We start from the raw sequence: 19447 nt of genomic DNA on the forward strand, positions 1-19447 counted from the left end.
TTTTTGCTTTTAATCTGATGATTGTGCTGGGATTGTTTTGGACTGCTTACTGCAATAAAAAGTTCTCACCAATGCAATAAATAATTTCATCTTTACATTACAGTAATGCCCAACAGCTGTTGGCTTAATCGACGTATAAATAAAGTGAAGAGTTAAACCCTAGGGACCAATTCATATTCAGTCAATTTCTAACTTGTAATCTCACTGATTATAACAGGTTAATAATCACAACGAAAGCTTGGATCACCTTCGTGCTCCACACTCTTCTTCAAAATCCCGCCACAACTGATAGTACATTTTGCTTGCAGCACAATAGTGTCGGGAAATCACAATCTGCTTTAAGAGAGTATTATGTTACATGGTGGTGGTGAGGAAGTAATGACACGGCGAAGACAATTGGATATATGATGGACACAGACAGGCATCAAGGTTAGGCTTTAGTATTTATTTATTATTTAGTGTGCTCGTTGAATTATTCTGACAACAATGCTGTCAATCTTTTTCATATGATGGATTTATTGGAAGGAAATGCTTCCTAGCTTGGTTTATGCTGCTTAAACATTTCCAGCTTGTTGTTATCTGAGCATATAGCACAAATCTTCTAAGTATGTCTTTTTTTTTTCTGAAATTTTGGTGGCAAGTCCATCCAGTGAGTTTGAATTCAGATACGTCGAATGTAGAAAAGTTGGAGATTGGTGAAACAGTGATAAGCAGTCAATCAAGGTATACTGCAACAGAGTCATTGCGAATGCAAAGATTGCACAAAATGCTAGATCTGACGCGGTTTGTGCATCAACTGGAAGAACTATTGACTCAGCCAATAAAGTGATGGTTATATTCGTTTAGAATTTAAATACTGGTTTGCTTTTAGACTTTTTTAAAATGTTTTTTAACGATTTGCAAAATGATTAATGTGCAAAACCTGTTCTGTTTCCAGAGTTCCAGGCACGTCAATTTTGCCTTATCCTGGTTCGCCTGTTAAAGTGCGTCACAACATTGCCAGTATGTTCTCAGTACGCTCTCTCTGGGCAACAGAAGAAGAACGTAAAACTGCTGTCAGTGAGCTGTACAATTTTAAAACTTTGAGAAAAAGAAAGTGGATTCAGAAAATTTTGCTGGAGGAATCTGACTCAGATTCTGATGGTGAATTTCCATTCACTCTCAATGACTTGCATACTATTTTAAAGGTTCATTTTACTGCTTACAAAAATTTTTTAAAGTTGAGCATTTGAAATTTGGTTATATATGTTTATTATGCTTAACTTGAGAAGTCACAAGCTGCTTGATTTTCGTATCTTAAATCCTATACACTTCTTAAAAAAATGTTTATTTTGAAATATCTTTTGTATGTTCCCGGGGATCTTTTGGTCAGATCTAAAAAAAATTGAATCCTTGCAAAACATTAAAGGTGTTGAAGTGATGATTATTCGAATTTCAGTGTAAGAAAAAACATGAACTGAAAAAAAGAAAAAACATAGATTGAGATTAACAGTTGTTAGGCAGATGTCAGTATGTTGTCTCAGCTATTCACATGTGACAACTTGTAGAACTAAATGCAGGATTCAGAGTGATTTTATAAAATTATTGTCAGGGCACTGTCTTTTGAAAATTTTACACTTTGCATGTTATAATTATATTCCTTTCTGTATGTATCATCAAAGTTTTTACAGATTTCTGTAATTTACCACCAAAACAGGTAACCGAACCAGAAAAAAAAAAATCATATTGTCTGTCCAATTTTGATTTGTGTCTGTATCATTTCTGTATATCTTTTTACTTTCTACACTTTCTTCTTTTTACGCCTATATTTGAGTTTTACGAGAATGACCGCACACACAGCTAAACAATTTCTTGATTGGTTCTATTATGACAGACATTCGAGCTGCAAGAAGGACGCAAATTTCATGCTTGATAACTTGTCATGTAATGTAACTGGAAAGAAAATAACTTTATCAAGTTTTCATCCTAAGCTATCAGTCTATTAATTCGTCTACTTCTTATTTGTCTAGAGATTATTTGGTTTGTCGGTTTTACAGGAAAAAGAAAGCCTGTAAAGCTATGGAATCTGTGGATTTTAATTAAAAAGTTTACTTGGGAATGAATTGTTTCGTTTTAGAATTTATACGTCTTTTGAAGCATTATTTATACATCTTTTGACTTATTCTTTTTTAGAATTCCTATAATACCAGTTCCTTATTTTTTTATTTATTATGCTTAATTACTTATCACTTATAATTACTGAATATTCTGATTTTAAAAAATATTAGTGATAGTTATTGGTTACTTCACTATGTAAAAGTTTTTCAAAATTTTTTTTTTCAGTTGCATCGTAGACGACGGAAATTGCAGAAAACATATCATATCAATGTTCTCAATTCTCAGTATACTTATTATGGTGCTGGCTTACTAAGCAATTATGATCCATTTCCAGAACATCAAGATAGAATAAAGGAAAAGTATGGCGTTAAGTCTAAGCAGAGTTAATATTTCTTACAAAGATCTCATTTTTGTTCACTCGCCTATGATATAACCCCCTTGATTTCTGCCTTTAAAATTTCATTGCTTCTATGCAAGAAAATTTTTAATCAAGAAGCAAAGAATGTTGCGGATTAGGGATTTTGAAAAATGAAAATTTCTTTCTTTCTCCATTTTCATTTCTTTCCTTAGTTCCTTGTCTCTTTTAATCTAACATTCTTGCGAGCTTGCTAAAAATCACCTCGATATTCCAATAAGACCAATTGATTGTAACCGATTTTCGATAAAATGAAATGGAATAAGAAAATCTGGTTTCGTGGATTTATTTGCACCATATCTTATTATGCTTCTAATAGTTTCTTAAACGGTTTTTATATTAGGTTTATATGTTGGTTTTTGATTTTATGTTCTCACTCTAAGTTTTCTCTTTTATCTCTGTTTTTATTGTGGAATAAATGTATTGCTTTTATTTGTCGGGTGATTCTCTTGTTGCTGATAGAAAAGATCTAATTCAAACATGAGTGTATTTTCTTTGAAAGTATTACAGTTTTATTCACTTAGATCCAGAGGAGAAGATGTCAAAACATGTGAAATGGTGCTTCCGTACCAGTTGTTTATCCTTCCAAAGTTCTCATGTATTGTCTGCATTTCGTTTAGTTTTTAAAAGGTTAAATTATGATTGGAGAACACAGATACAAAGCAGCTGATATGGGATAAGTCACTTAATCTTTCCCCAAGTATCTCTTATCAATATCAAAGTGCTTAGAGAAAGTGAAAGTCCTAGTAAGTATATAAATCTAAGTACGACTTCATCCTCAAGAAATGGATTGTTTGTTTATACTTGGTTTCCGCACTGGATTTGTGGGTACGGCATTTATTTTAAAGTTGTTTCAAGCAAAATTTCTCTTCCAGAGCTTATTGGTGCACTAAAAGTACATTGTTTCCTGAGTCTGTTTTTTAATTTCATAACATTCAGTATTGTAAAACTGAAGATAGAGGTTCACATATAATTACTATGCTAGCACATCTTACCGTCGCAGATTGGATTAATTTTGACAGTATAGCCATGTAGGTAATTAACCATAATTCTGTTCTGTTATGAATGCATTCAAAAATATGTTAAAAATAATTTTGCAGAAGAAATGGGGGAAGCAGCTGAACTGGCCGAACAGCTTCTCAACCCCCGTTCCATGCTCAATGTTGATGGCTTACTGGCAAGTCATTTTTCTTCGATTCCTTCTTTATTCACTGAAAATTATGCAAACAGCGCATAGATTGTGTGCAAAATCTTTTTACTTTGTTCCTTTTTTAACGTTTTTACATATGACACATATCTGTATGCATTACAGTGCGAGTTTAAATCTAGTGGAGCAAGCTACCATATTATTTTATGTAGGACTCCAATTACAGGATGCGTTGGCGGCCTTGGTGGAAGATTGCAATTATCCTTTGTTAAGGAGAACAAAAAATATCGACAATTTTGTTACTCGTTGTGAGTAACTTTTTGGTCTTCTTTTCTGAGTAAAAGTATTATTAAAAGTGCTAGAATGTTCTGTTTGGTGAAACGTATTCTTTGTAGATCTTCTTTATGTGTTTCTCGTAAGGCTTCTTAAACGCAGAACGAAGTTATTTCTCAATTTTTTTTTTTTTTTAAATTTCATGGTCACTGTCTAATAATCATCCTGCTTATGATGGGTTAATCGATGCTGCATTCCTGAATATAGTAATAATGATCTTTTTTCACTTATTCTGAATTTTTATTTTAGATAGTGAAGCAGTACAACAACTTACAACACTTCGTCTAAAAGGCTCCGACTTCCAGCTTATCAAAGTCATAGGACGTGGAGCTTACGGTGAAGTGCAGTTAGTGCGGCATACTATATCGCGAAATGTTTATGCTATGAAATTGCTCAACAAAAATGAAATGGTAGGTATAGCTGTTTTAATGTTTTGTTGAAAATCAAGAAATTGAACGAATAATATTTTTTTTGTTTTTTGAGGTACGGCGGGCTGATTCGGCTTTCTTTTGGGAAGAACGAGATATTATGGCACATGCTCATTCTGAATGGATTGTACGCTTGCACTACGCTTTCCAGGATACCCAGTTTTTGTATATGGTGATGGAATACATGCCTGGAGGTTCGTTTGATTTGGAAAAGACGAAACACATTTTTAATTTTTTGCTTAGAGAGAATTCCGATTCTAAAATACACGTGCGTATTTTTTTAAGGCGATTTGGTCAACTTAATGACATCATATGATGTGTCTGAAAAATGGGCTCGATTTTATGCAGCTGAGCTTGTAATGGCTTTGGATACCTTACATGGGATGGGGTACATTCATCGGGATGTTAAGCCGGATAATATGCTTATAAGTAAATCAGGTCACGTGAAATTAGCTGATTTTGGTACTTGTCTGCGCATGGGTCCGGTAAGTTTATGTATAGAAATGTAGAGTAGGGGAATTCAAATATTTGGAGTTATTCAAAATTATTTCATTCTTGCCTGATCTAGTGTAAATTGAAAGAAAGGATTTATACTAAATTTATTCTGAAGTTATATTTATAGTGAACTTTTTGCAGAATGGCTTAGTAAAATGTACTACTGCAGTTGGTACTCCTGATTATATTAGTCCAGAAGTACTGGAATTACAAGGCACCGAAGGAGTATACGGTCGTGAAGTTGATTGGTGGGCTGTGGGTATATTTGTGTATGAAATGCTGGTGGGTGAAACACCCTTTTATGCCGATTCTCTGATGGGGACTTACACGAGAATCAGAAATCATGCGACAGAACTGAAGTTGGTTTTTTTTTTTTTTTTTGATAGTTCTGGAAACAAAGCAATATCTTCAGCATATTCTTAGCTTTTCATCCTTAAATTTATGATTTTCAGTTTTCCGGAAGATGTTGAGATGTCAGAAAATGCCAAAAATTTAGTGCGCGCTTTTCTTTCTGTCTCAGAAAAACGGCTTGGTAAAGATGGTGTCGAAAGTATAAAACAACATCCTTTTTTCCAGAATGATGAGTGGAACTTCGAGACTATTCGGAAGGGTTAATAAACTAATCATTAATTTTCAAAGATATCAGTTGCCTGTGTATTCGTTTTTATCGATTCTGTAATTTATGTGAACAAAGTCGCTTCAGCCGTGCCTCCAGTGATTCCCGAACTAAAGGGTGATGACGATGCTTCTCATTTTGATGACATTGAAGTAAAAGAGCCGGATCCTGCGGAGTTTTTTCAAATTCCGAAATCATTCGCTGGAAACCAGCTACCCTTTGTTGGTTTCACGTATTCTAATGAAACTGGGTCAGTTTTAGTTGATTTAAAGTCAGAATCACAGAGTTCACAGTAATTTCTTTACTTTAAATGCTGTTTCAGACCGATTTCTGTAATTCAAAAAAAGTTTGAAACTACGTCAAGGGATGATGCTGTGCAAGTTCGAGCTGCTTTAAATCAGCTGAATCAAATTTCAGAATCGCAGCTAGAGGTATATTATTGAGTTGCTTCGATTAAATATAAGCATAATGCACTTTATATCTTTTATTAATTTCCTACAGATATTATACCACAAAATTCTAGGATGAAAAACGAAAGCTTGAAAAGGAATTAGCAACATATCAAATACAAGTGAAAGATTTGGCTCGAAAACTTGATATGGAACGTGAAGAAATGAATATTAAAATTAAAATGATAACTTCTCTGGAAGAGCAGCTAATTATCAAAGCAAAGGTGGAAGATCGTATGAAAGAGCTTGAACGGCAAATCGGAGAGGTTTGTAGCGTTTGCTTTGTTAGAAGCATTTTTATGCTATTCATTTGCTTAGAAAAAACCTTGTAATTGCCGTTTGAATGTTTGGAAGCTGCTGACAATGAAACCACTGGATTTTTAGAGGATAATTTAACTTGACTCTCCGCAAGATTTAATTTCGCTTTTTTAACGATTTATTGAGTGCTTATTTCAGCTGAATGAAAAATGTCGTCATCATTCCGAAGCGGAAGAGCGGGCCAGAAAGCAGCAAAGTGAATTGCATGCTAAATTAAATTCACAGAATGAAATTGCTCGTGAATTAAATGAGCGACTTCAGAAAAGTAATGAAGAAGAGACGGTACTACAGCAGCAAATTGATCAGTTGCATGCTTTGAATTCACAAGAAAGAGAAAATTTAAGACGAGCACAGCAACGGTCTAATGTAAGAGTCCATATTAAGTTCAAACCGATTAATGATGTTGCTTGATAGTTATTTATTTCAATAAAATGCAGTGGTACTTTTAGAATTTATAAATTATTCAAATTTATAGGAACAGAATGAAAAAGTAGAAGAGTTACGGATAGAATTAGCAGCAGCACGTGATCGGGAAATGGCATTAAAATGCCAAGTGGGAAAACTGAGTGAATTAATGGCGCAGCAGGAAAATTTTTCTGATGAAAATAAGATTAACGATGAAGCCAGGAAAAATAACGTACGTCTCGTTGGCGATCTCCAAGCAGCTCACAAAAAGGTGACTTTAATAGTTTTGCGTTACTATTGCTTTCGATTTCTAGCTACTCTTATTTTGTGATTAATTTTTGTTTTAGTTCATAGTTCTATACCAGTGAACTCTATACTTAACTGATGCAATCCTCTGAATTTGCCGTAACACATTCCAAAATTTTGCGGTTCATAAAATTCACAAAAGTGGAAACATTTTTTGTCACTATTAATTCATTTATTTAATTCAAATTATTTGCAGCTAGAGCAGTTAACATCCCACTTGGAACAAGAAACTAATCGCAGAATATCAGCACAAAATGACGTACACTGTTTGAATGACCAACTATCAAATATGCAAAGTTCATTGCATTATCAAGAAAATGTAGTTTTAACCTTGTGGCTTAACCATGAATAGGATTCATTTTCCTTGTTTGCTCAACTTTTGAACTCATTTTTTTTTCTTTTATGAATAAACGGAATCCTTTTCCATTGTAACATGACTTTATATTTTCAGGAAAATTTTATATTTCGCATACTTATATCTTACAGAAGCTAACAACTAAATATTAGCCTTTTTGAGGAGTTGAAGCGTGTTCGTGATGAAAAACGACGCTTAGAGGATCAACTGCAAAGCCTGTCATCATTAAGTCGTCTTTTACAAAGACAGCTGGAAGATGTTCGAGAGCAGTTTGACACTGAATCCTCATTTGTAGTGCGTTGTGTATTTTAAAATCAGTTGTGCACCACTAATATTGATCAGTTTTAAGTTTCATTTAAATATATTTCACTCAAAATCTGAAGATCATTTTATTTGAATCGAAATTTGTGATAAATTGCGGAAGTTATCTGTAATCTCTAGTATAAGGAACATCCTCGTTAGTCAAAAAAAACATATGTTAGTGGTCGTGTTAATTCAAAAATATAAAAATGAAATAAAGTATACTTCTATATTGTATTTTTTAATTTTCTAAGTTCTTGTGTAACAATTTTTCAGAATATATACAAGACAGAAATGAATGCTTTAAATGAAGAATTGTTGGAAAAAACACGGCGCTTAGAACAACTGGAAGAACATCAGTATGAATTATTGTTTCACTAAGTTTTTAATGTATCGTTCTGGAACCGTAAAGTAGTTCATGCGACAAATGAAGAGATTTTCTATTTTAATCTAGAAATTTTGAAGAAGGCGAGAAGAAGAAAGAACTCGTGATATGCTTGCACATCTTGAAAGTGAGCGACTGGCACGACGTATTGCTGAAGAAAATTTATCCACTACAGACAAAGGTGTTTTTTGGAATACTGGATACGATCTTTAACTTACATATTATTTTTCTTTTAAATTGATTTGTTTTAGAAAAAACGATGCTTGAAGTTGAAGTACGTCAACTTGTACAACGACATGAGAAAGAGTTGGCAGCCAAAGATGCTGCTATACAATTAATTTCGCAAAAGGTTTCTTTGATGTGTTTTTCCCTTACTTGATACGTTAAACTAAATATTGGGCAAGTTCTAATGAAACTATTATAAAGACATTTGAACAATCAAAAGTACAATTAAATAATTTGAAATTCTTCGTCAAGCATATTCAATATGCAAAATTATACAGCCACATGTTTTTCTAGGAAGAAGAGCTTCAACAGTCCTTACAAGGCGCCCAAAATGAACTACGTTCCATTTCGGAACGAGATTGGTCACGTACTTCACCAGAAGAGAGCATACGAGATTTGAAAAACCAGTTGGAGCACGAAAAAGTGATGAAAACTACTGTAAGCTGTAAAGTTTGATCGATTGAAGTGATCTGATCCGCTGCAAAATTTTATTAAGCAATTTAGTTTATAAAAAATAGCTGGAGAGAGAGTAAAAGCGTTCCATGTCAAATTCCACATTTTTTACAACTCTTTTCAGGCCATTAATAAATTGGAAGAAGTGATGGCTCAACGTCAGGCAAATGAAGCCCTCAAAAAAGGTAAAATGAGTCGTAATGATGCAAGAAGGCGAGAAAAGAAGATAGTTGAACTGGAGAAAGACTTAAGAATGGAACGGCAGAAGTATGAGGAACGTGTTATGCAGATAGTAAAGGAAAATGAACAGTTAAAGGTGGGTCATCTTTCAGCAGTTAGTGGGGAGACTATCGTGTGAAAAGATATGCTTAACTCTAAAACATGATATAATTCTTCTCACAAATTTGACACAGTGTTAAACTTCTTTAGCTTGCGTTAGCTGAAGAAGAAAAAGCAAACGAAAAGTTGCGAATGGATCTTGAAACATTCCGGCATCTGGAAACTGCAATGAATGAGCAAAAGAAGCGGGAGAGGCAAGAAATTCATGGAGATCACCCTCGAACCTCTGCTACCAACCTCATGCAAGGAATTAATGAAGTGAGCTCTGCTTTATGAATATGCTTCCTTCTGCAATATTTATTGGTTTATTATTTATTAGTTCATCAGGATTTGTACAGCCTTTTAATCTGAATTCATAACCCTCAGTTGTTGCGAAATTTTCATATTTTCTTCATATTTGCTTTTAAGAAAGCAATTCTTCAGTAATTAAATAAAATGAAAAATAGAATTGAAAATGTTCATTCAGAATGAGTTGCGTTATGATGGCGCAGTCTCAATTCGTTTAACAGTGAAGAGGCGACAACAATGGCAAGAGTGTTTTGCAATTTTTAATCCTGCTGGTCTTTTCTTTTACTTGACTCAAAATGATCGTCAACCCTTTCAAACTATCCAGGCCGAGTATGATTTCATTTTAAGCAATTTTTTTTTTTTTTTTTAATATTACTTCTTTTTCTCCATTTAAAATAATTCACTTCTTTGTTACAAACATAGTTTGTACATAGCAATCCTTATGCATTGTCGTGATATTTTTGTCCATAAAATTCATGTTCAGTAGACTATGCCACGCTCGTCATGTGAGCGCTGCAGATGTGAGGTGCGCTGGGGAGAATCAGTTGCCACGTATTTTCCAGGTACGTCTGAAGCTTTTGTGATATTCATATATGTTATAAAAAAAATGCTAATATAAAAAAATTATATTTATTACACAATTCAAATGATTTCCAAAGTGCCTATATTTTATATCTTATTTTAAAGAACTGTTGTAGTTGAAAGCAGGATTTACTGCTTCAGCTGTCTACTGATTGCTCTAACAATGTATAGACAAACAGATTTTCTTGGTGGTGAACAAAATGTAACCTCCACTTGTTTGGACATTCTGTCTGAACTGAATACATATCTAGCTTTAGTACATCTTTTTTTGAGTCGTATATAACTCGAACCACAAAATTTAACGTCACCAAATCGAAGATTAGCCATGCGAATGTTTTCTATCAAAATTATTTCAAAAGACCGAAAAGAATCTTGTGTTGGCCATGAAAACTGACAGCAATTCTGTGATGATTTAACAAAAATAAGAACCAAGGCACAGACATTTACTTGGAAAGTTTCTAAAAAGATGTTTCTTGATCATATGTAACAATGATTATTGAAATACACATCACACTAATTGATTACTTTTTTCGAGCGTTTTCTAGATTTTATATGGTACTGAGGAGAATTCATCATCTCGGCGCTCTTCAGTTGCTGACTTATCATCACTGTCAGGTTCACGTGAGGTTGGTATGTCGCATAATCACATTTTTTCGATTTGCAAAGTTTTTTTCTCATGCTTCCTTTGAAGGAATTTTATTGGAAAATTTTTTATTTATGTGAGATTGGTATATCGTAATTCGAAAAAACAAGTGTGATATAAGGGGAAAAATCAATGCATGCTTTCCATTCGGCTTAGTTTTACTTATTAAAAATGATTTTGACTTCTTTCAAGAAGTAGCATAATGAGAAATAAATAGCTATCTGTTGATCATACTTGAAAGTATATATAGCATTTAAATCTCGCAAAAATAATATGCAGTCATATGAATGACATTTTCTTGATTGATCAAGTTTTATACACTTTTTTGTGTTTGTACGTAAAGGATACTGCTATAATGAATAGTATTGCTGAAGAGAATAAAGAGAGGAAGAATAGAAAGCAATGTTTTTTCCTGAATTAGATCTATATATATATATATATATATATATATAGAGAGAGAGAGAGAGAGGGAGAGAGAGAGAGAGTCGGATAAATTCTCTTCGATTCATGTGGTATCGACATGATGTGAAGGACATTTTATATATCAGTAATTGTGATTAAATAATTTAAAGATTTTATTCAGGAAAAGCTAGATAAAGCGTTATGGAATCGACATGATCTTGTCGAACTGACTTTCCACATGCCAACGAATTGTGATCTTTGTGTTAAACCACTGTCAAATTTGCTTCGACCTCCACCAGCTTTCGAATGCAGGCGTACATTTTTTCGAACTTGTATCTTATTTTAATCTTTTTTGTGTTGCTTTATTAACTTTTTTTAGGTTGTCGAATGCGTTTCCACAGAGATCATCTTGGAGTAGAAACAATACCGCAATGCAGACGTAAGATTTGATTTGTAATATAATCTAATTTCACTGTTTCCTTGGACTATCATCTTATACTGTCATGATAAATTCATGAAATTACTTGTAGAAACAGTAGATGCTCGAGAGATGTTAATAATGGCTCCATCAGCAGAAACATGTGAAGCGTGGGTTCAGCATTTAAAACGTTTCCTTGATTACAAACATTCCCAGAAAATGGTCTGTAAATTCATTTGTTATGATTACGGGAACATATACTTAATTTTTATTGAAATATTGATTTTATGAAATCTGGAAATATTTTATTTAGTTTTTATCAGAAATCAGTTCTTGAAAATTAAGAAAAAAAATTTTTTTCAGATTGACTGGCAGAAATTAATTCCTTGGTAAAAAATACATGTTTGCAGGGGACGCTACTTCCTCTTTCTGGTAGCTCGATGAAAGTGCCTACAAAGTCAGCAAACGTGCCTCGTTCTGCTACTCTCCCAAACAATTCACTTATTTCTCCGGTAGCTCTGTGATAAAGTTACCAGTTTTGTTATTGTTCAAGTGCAGATAATCCAGTTTTATCTCAGCGTGAACTGAATCTGTTTTTATTTTCATATTTGCAAGATTTCATGTAAATTCTTGATTCATTTTCATTTATTTTGGTTTCATGCAGTTGGATTTAATATTTTATCTCCTTGTTGGGTTGTCTTTTATCTGTAAATTTGCTTTCACAGTGCATATCATTCCTACATTTTTTGGTTATTCCATTTATTCTGCCTTTTAATAGTTTCACTTATTTGATAAAATTTGCACAATTATTTGGTAACGTTGTAGTTCGTTGTTTTCTTCTACTGCTTTTAATTATTTGTCTTACTGTCTAGATAACGATCATCCCAAAATTCTGACTCTTTAAAAGGAATTTTTGTCAAAATCAAGGTTTCACGTATATTTTTTCGGTTAGTTTTGTCTTCAAATTTAAATAAATAATTTGCATTTTGCTGAAAAATACTGATCCTGCTAGAAAAATGCGGAGGAATTTTACTGTGTCGAGAAATTTTTAACTTCGAGATTTAAACCAGTTTTTTTTTTGAAATTGGATATCTCCCAGTAAATCGTAACTTTTACTTGATTCTTTCTTTGATTTTACGGATTTACTTTCTGTATTTTTCATGATCTTATCCAAACCATTTATTTTTGAACTTCTTTTGTCTACTCTAAGTCTACTCTACAGAGATCAGCCCTTTTGTATTTAGAAACACCAAGCTAAACTCGAGAGTTACTGTATTGTTTTGACATTGTGTCGTTGATGCTTTCTACCATGTCACTGATATTACTAACATGCAAAATTTTCTTCAGATTTATAATTTTGGTTATTCAATAAATATCTTTTTAAATAATTTCAGTGATTTAGACATTAATATCAGGCAATATCTGTAAGAACATAAGTCATTACAACTATTGCTGTTCCACGGTAAACTGTCATTTTTTTCATCTCGTTGCATTATATTGCAATTTCCTATCATATTCGCAAGTTAATAAATATTGATGTTGCTTCATTTTCTTTCAAGACAGTTTTAGTACGAACTGTTCAGTATTTCTTGAAAGCTTTGGTTTCATTATTGTCACATCTGGTTTGTTCAGTTGCGCAAATTATTTTAGAACTAGAATTTCGATCAGCTATTTTAAAAATATGTTTATTAAGCAAAATATACGACAAAAAGAAGTTATTTGATTATAATTCGTTTGGATATGGACGCTGGCAGTTTAGTTGCTGGGTCACATTACTTAGGTAATGTTCTGTGTTTGATTTAAATGAGTTGACTTCTATTTTTCGATCCCTTTTCTTGTTTATAAAGGATAGTAATCCAAATGAATGATTCAACAATTTATTGTTTAATTCCCATTTAAATACTTACGTAGTGTGTAATAGCATAAAGGTTCCAAGCATGCCAGCATTATAATATTTCTGATTTTTTTGATTGAAACTGTGCTGTCCTGATCGGAAGGTAATTACGTTATATAATGAAGTTATCTACACATGGTTGGGCTTAAATAACTTTGTTAGAAAGAACGTTGGTAAATATACGCAGAAGTATCTTAGTATTTAAAATCTTTACAAGATGTGATGATGTTTTTTGACTAAAATTCAACGCTTATCGTTGTTACTGTTTAGAAATGTTTCATCGATGGGTTTTTACAAGGTCGGTGATACATTCAGTATATTTATTTATTTATTTAAATATAAATCTATGGAAGCAAGTCATGAAATTTGAAGTCTTTCAGAAAATCCGGAAGAACCAATTGCAAATCAACCACTATTGATTTCTGCTGGTTATGATCAATGCATTAAATTTTGGGATATTGCAAGGGGTGAGGCACGAGAGAATTTCGTTCATAAAGACTCTCAAATTAATGTGACAAATATTTCTCGAAATGGCTTATATTTGGCGATTGCGGGCTGGCAACATATGCGTGTTTATCATTTAGGGGTAAGACATTTTAACGGTTATTTAATGTTAACAATTGTCTGGAAAGTATAATGGGTAGCTAAGGTTATGAGAAATCAGAAGAGTTCGGACCATAATAAAAAAAATAAAAAAAAGGAAACGGAATGTGAAGTGGTTCAGAAAGAGCATAAAATCGGGAAAAGTATCTTTAGGTTTCCAATTTAAGTTCCGGATTTCTGGGTTTTCTTCATTAGATCTATTAAATATGGCAGTCTAAGAAATGTTTTCCCAAGCAAGTTTTTTTTTTTTGGAATTTTTGGATTTCAGGTGTCTCCTCCAACATTGGTGACTTCATGTGACACGATGTACAAAAATGTGACAGTGATTGGTTTTGATAGGCGTTGCAGATGGTTTTACACTGCTGGCGAGGATGGTTTTGTAAAACTCTGGGAATTCCATAGTTCCTTAAATTGCCGAAGATGTTTTCAAGTGGATAGTTTCTGTTTATTACCTTAAGTGCAAAGTTTCTATGAAATTATTTGTTCATAAAAATCTGCAACTAGGATATCAAAAATTTTAGTCTTCAGTCACAATTCATCTTATTTAAACTGTTCAGTTAATGGCAGCGCAAGAGATATCACAATGTGTACATCTTAAAAAAATTATTATTAGAGAGAATGTAGAGGAAAAATTTAGTAGTAATATCAAAACGTCACATGTGTACGGCAATTTTTTGGAATTCTGATTTGATTCGAGGATTTAGTAGTATAGCGTATTCATATTTTTTGATGGGATAGGATATCATGAACATATAAAATATCTATGTTCATGATATGAAGATGAAAAAGATCGCATGCAAAGTGAGTAAATTAGTAAAAAATTAGTGTATCATGAACATATAAAAAAAAATGTCTATGTTTCATGAAGATGAAAAAAGATTGCATGCAAAGTGACAAAGTGAGTAAATTAGTATGGTGTGCAACATCAAGAACATTATATGTAAAGGCTGAAGAAACGTTATACACAGAACTTTGTTTTTCTTTCTACTATATTTTCAGGTCAAATCTGCAGTGAATTGTGTTATTACCCATCCAGATTGTATGATTCTAATTATATCAGATATCTCCGGAGCATTGTATTTCTGGGATATACGAAGTGATGTCAGCGATATATTTGCAAACTTAGATCTCGACATATTTGAGCATGTCACTTATGTTGATATCAATAGAATTGGTGATACACTTGTAGGGGTAACAAATAAGGGAAAAGTTATAGTCTGGTCAGTATCAGCATCATTCGAATTGGGCTCTGCGTCCAGCACTGGTCTTACACTGTACGTTTTTAATGAAGCGTAGCAAAGATTTTGATGAAAAGTTTTGATTAGATGATTTGAATTGTTGACAACAGAAAGCTGTTTGTGGAGGGTGATTTACTGTAGTTATACGGCCGTGGTTCCTTCATGACAAACGTATATTACAAGAGGGATATATATCAAGGCTACAATATTTCATATTATAGCATTTAGTTGAGAGGTGCCAAACCGATGTTAGACAGCTCTTTCATCTAGATCAATTAAGTTCAAATCTTCACAATACTTTTGTGTAGATGAGTTGTGAAACTTCTAAGATTCGTTTTGCGTAAATTCTCTGGATTAATCTTCGTAGATTTCACATTGTAGACAGCAGAAATCAAAAACTATTGCTCATTCGAAATATGCTTTAAAATGTCACTATTCACCTGACTATAAGTATTTTGCAACAACCGGTGCTGATGGTTATGTGCATCTATGGGATGCTACAAATGTTACGAAACTCGTAAAGTCCCTTTTCGTTGCGTCTGATTTAACAAAGTCGGTTCACTTAGAAAAGGTGCTTTAATTTTTTTTTTTTCATTAAGCACTAAAAACCAGAGAGATTCACTACTAACATATATGCAGTTGAAGATGAGTTAATAAGTTTTAAATGTAACATGCAGTTAAAATCATGAAAATTTGGGTCTCCTATGCAAGATGGTTTGTTTTTTATTTAGTTAAATTAAAAGAGTGCCAATCTATATAGATTTAAAGGAAATGAATTACAAATGTTGTAAAGTTAGAGTTAAGGTTTAGACAGAGCTTTAATTCTGAAGATAGAGATAAACTTTCAATTGCTTTTAGTTGATTTGTTTCAGATGGAATCACGATGGGTTTGGGATTGTGCGTTTACATCCGATTCGAAATATCTGTTTACCGCATCTGGTTGTCAGTTGAGGTTATGGAATCTTGAGACTGAAGAGGTACGCAGTTTGCGTTTATGCAGTTTTATTTAGTGTAAACCTAAATAAAAATTACGAATAGTTGGATCATATTTCAGATAGTGCGCCAATATCAAGGTCACAGCAAAATGATATCATGTTTTGCATTCCGAGAAGGTTGACTTGTTTTTTAAAAAGAAAAAAGGAATATCAGTAATATATTCATTCCAATTTTACACGAAATGAAAAGCAGTTCACTCATAATTCAATTAGATAAAATTTTTTTTTAGTTAATGTCGTTTCTTTTTTTATAAATGCACTTACTCTAACATGATGAGCTCACTCATTCATGTTTTGTCAGTTTCAAGCTTAATTTCTGCACAAAACTAGAATTTGTTGTCAATAATAGGTTCTAAAATTTCGAATAACTTCTGGAATTGTATTGCTAGATATCATATGTATCATTTATAATTGAATATATTTCTCAAGCACATAGATTTCGAAGTTATAAATCCACTGTTCTTATATTATTATCACTGTTTGGAATGGTTTATACATAACGTTACATTCACACATATTGAAATATGTCGTATCGTGTTCTCAATTTGAGGACCTCTGTCACTGCAAATTTAAGGGAAATTGTTCCGTTTTCAGGTTTCAAAGAGTACTGATTTACCAGACACTTTTAGACGTCATTAGTGGTGCGCAAAAAAAGAGTTATTGTTTTTGTATTTTTATTTGCTTGTACTGTATATATAGATATTGCAGTGTTTTCAGATCTTCATTTACATATTAAAACAGCTTTTTTCATCCACTGATTATGCTTTCAGTTATTTGAAATCAGATTTTTGACGCTTTTTTATGATCAGGTTAACGTAAATAGTCATTACGTCATGATTATTTTAAAATCTATATTTCCAAACAAGCAGATGATAAATTAAATATTATATTTCATAATACATTGCTGACGAGTAATAATTAACTGTGGCACGTTTTGGAAACAATAAATTGATGTGTATAAATCTATGTTTTATGTTGAGCCAACAAATTTAGCTAGTCCTATGGAACAGTGGGCACTAATACTCAGCACTAGCTATTGCTGTTAATTTCGTTTAGCCAGTCGTTTAAAACAGCGTATCATAATCAGTTATTGCTCGACAGCACTGTATTATAAAATGTGATGGTAATTTGTCATCTGCTCAGTTTTTGATAATGAATTGTTTTGAGTTGGTACCTTGAATGGACATAGTTCTTCCCTTTTCACTATATTAAGGAATACTAGACTTTACCAAACGAGTTGTTTCATTATATAGAATTTAACTAAAGTTAAATGCTTGAATTTTAGAAGTCGAGCAGCAAGTTGCCATTATGTCACATCATTTACTTATTTATTCTTTCAGTCAGTTATTGATAATATTATTTAGGACTAAAAGTGGTTGGAATAGAGTGAAGTCATTTCTTGTTTTAATGCAGTAGTAGCGTGTAGTTGGAACAGAAAATCGATCGGAAATATTCCCCTCTGAAATAGTGAATCTACTGGTAATTATGCATGAAGGATATGACGGAGTATTCCTCCTAAGGAAGCCATATGGTAGATGTTGATCAGTCACATTATATTGCAGGATATGGAAATCTTGATTAGAAAAGATTGTTATACAAATGCGAATTTATTGTTGAATTACTGTTGAAAAGCTTTTGCACAGCACTGATTTCTAAAGTATGTTGGAAGATGAAGCTGCGGATAGTCTCACTGAGAACAAGGAAGCTCGAGCCAAAAAACTCTGGCAGATGGCAGATGCTGTTTGTTTCGATGTCGATTCCACCTTATGCACTTGCGAAATGATCGATGAATTTGCGAAATATCTTCACTGCTACGAAGTCGTCAGATTTACTGAGGGAACAATGAATGGTGAAATTTCATTTCGTGAATCCCTGAAAATTCGGTTAAGTATTCTTAAACCAACTCGGGAACAACTGGAAGTTTTATTCAAGAAAAAGAACCAAAACTGACATCAGGTGGTGAAGCTTTGGTTGCTGAATTGCATCGCCGTTTTATTCCGGTTTATTTGATCAGTGGTAGCTTTTTTCCTGTAATTCTTCCAGTAGCAAAAATTCTTAAAATTCCTGAGACAAATATTTATGCAAATGAGATGTTCTTCGATGAAAATGGATTTTGCATTGGTTTTGATGAGACAAGAGCAACTAGTGACTCAGGTTTCAAGGATTTCGGTAAAGCGGCAGTCTGTAGAAAGCTGAAGGATGAGAAAGGATACCGGAATTTAGTCATGATTGGTGATGGTATGACTGATTTAGAAGCATCCGCACAGGCAGATCTGTTCATTGGTTTTGGTGGGAATCGATGTCGTGATGTGGTGAAAAGGAAAACATTATGGTTTACATATAATTTCGGTACGCTTAGGACAAGTCTAATAAATAAGTAGAAGTTTTATGATAGCAGTTTCAAGCATCATCGTTTGCCGTTCGGAACGAATTATTTGCTACTGTTTGAATATTTCAGTACTCATTAAAGATTTTGCTGATTTGCATGTAGTAGGTAGTTTTGATAGGTAGATGATACTTCGATTACTTATCTGTACAGAAATTGGAAATCAGTCGTAGTTGTAATTTCAAAATTCTGTTGCATATTGAATGTTTACAGTAACACTCAGAACTAGTTTTGAGTTTGAACTCACTGAAGTTGAAATGCCATCTAATGTGATTAACTTTGATTATAATAAAGCATCAATTTCTCATTCATGTTGCAATTGCTATAATCAATATTTGTTTGACAAACATGGCATTATCCCATCTGTTGTGTTTAATTAATGAGATGTCAAAGAAATAGCTTTTATCAACGTGGAACAATTAGAATCTACCGCTAAAATAATACTAGTCTGAACCAGAAATGGATAACAAGCTATTCCATCATTAGTGATATGAAGAGAGGAGAATCACAAGGCATTAAATCAATGCCTAATATATGGACGCTGAATGTATCGGGAAGTTACCGAATTGATTCATTCAGAATGTGCCGTCTTAGTAAGTTTCTATTTGTAGGAGGAGAGTAACTAGTAGCATTGGTAGCAGGCACCACATGCAAAGGAGGAAAGACATGGACAGCCGTACATGGGCAGCGTGAAAGTGATTGGAACGAGTGGTGGAAGAGAAAGATCATTGGACAAGTTTAAATATGTTCAGATTACTACTGGAAGTGGGTTATGAGGGACGGATCTGAATGAAATGAAATAAAACAAGTTTGAGGGAGAGATGGAGTGAGTGGATGTGATGAGTAAGAAGAGGTCCTTTGTATGTGTGTGTGTTTCATTCGATATGTCTTCTTTACCGATGTCTATACCGATGTGTCTTCTTTAGTTGTCC

At 33.1% G+C, this 19447-nt stretch overlaps 4 protein-coding genes across 5 annotated transcripts; all 4 read left to right on the plus strand.

The window, feature by feature from the left end:
• Window positions 1-404: 404 nt before the first annotated feature.
• Bm16947 (Uncharacterized protein) lies at window positions 405-2484 on the plus strand (the record flags this gene model as incomplete). Its single annotated transcript, XM_001901304.2, has 4 exons — window positions 405-429; window positions 666-825; window positions 938-1187; window positions 2323-2484. 4 exons carry the CDS (start codon window positions 405-407, stop codon window positions 2482-2484), a joined length of 597 nt encoding a protein of 198 aa, XP_001901339.2.
• Window positions 2485-3617: 1133 nt separating this feature from the next.
• On the plus strand, window positions 3618-11923 carry Bma-let-502 (Uncharacterized protein; the record flags this gene model as incomplete). The annotated part of the gene is made up of 27 exons (XM_043080520.1): window positions 3618-3689; window positions 3886-3967; window positions 4242-4402; window positions 4476-4614; window positions 4706-4905; window positions 5057-5274; window positions 5368-5525; window positions 5619-5781; window positions 5854-5962; window positions 6055-6246; window positions 6437-6664; window positions 6774-6974; window positions 7206-7328; window positions 7527-7658; window positions 7941-8023; window positions 8130-8230; window positions 8301-8398; window positions 8569-8712; window positions 8852-9043; window positions 9157-9324; window positions 9533-9684; window positions 9839-9917; window positions 10482-10562; window positions 11163-11295; window positions 11361-11420; window positions 11512-11621; window positions 11810-11923. 27 exons carry the CDS (start codon window positions 3618-3620, stop codon window positions 11921-11923), a joined length of 3693 nt encoding a protein of 1230 aa, XP_042936454.1.
• Window positions 11924-13139: 1216 nt separating this feature from the next.
• On the plus strand, window positions 13140-16251 carry Bma-mlst-8 (Uncharacterized protein; the record flags this gene model as incomplete). 2 transcript variants are annotated; one of them, XM_043080521.1, is made up of 7 exons in its annotated part: window positions 13140-13179; window positions 13674-13879; window positions 14165-14326; window positions 14896-15170; window positions 15516-15705; window positions 16007-16111; window positions 16189-16251. In XM_043080521.1, 7 exons carry the CDS (start codon window positions 13140-13142, stop codon window positions 16249-16251), a joined length of 1041 nt encoding a protein of 346 aa, XP_042936455.1. The 2 variants fall into 2 exon arrangements, with proteins under 2 accessions (XP_042936455.1, XP_042936456.1); XM_043080522.1 differs by lacking the exon at window positions 13140-13179 and having other exon boundaries at window positions 13859-13879.
• Window positions 16252-17788: 1537 nt separating this feature from the next.
• On the plus strand, window positions 17789-18510 carry Bm6954 (Uncharacterized protein; the record flags this gene model as incomplete). Its single annotated transcript, XM_043080523.1, has 2 exons — window positions 17789-17978; window positions 18062-18510. The coding sequence occupies 2 exons, from the start codon at window positions 17789-17791 to the stop codon at window positions 18508-18510; spliced, it is 639 nt and encodes a 212-aa protein (XP_042936457.1).
• Between the last annotated feature and the right edge of the window lie 937 nt (window positions 18511-19447).

The sequence above is a fragment of the Brugia malayi genome, assembly GCF_000002995.4.
Source record: "Brugia malayi strain FR3 genome assembly, contig: Bm_v4_Chr3_scaffold_001, whole genome shotgun sequence".
Taxonomy (NCBI): Eukaryota; Metazoa; Nematoda; class Chromadorea; order Rhabditida; family Onchocercidae; genus Brugia; species Brugia malayi.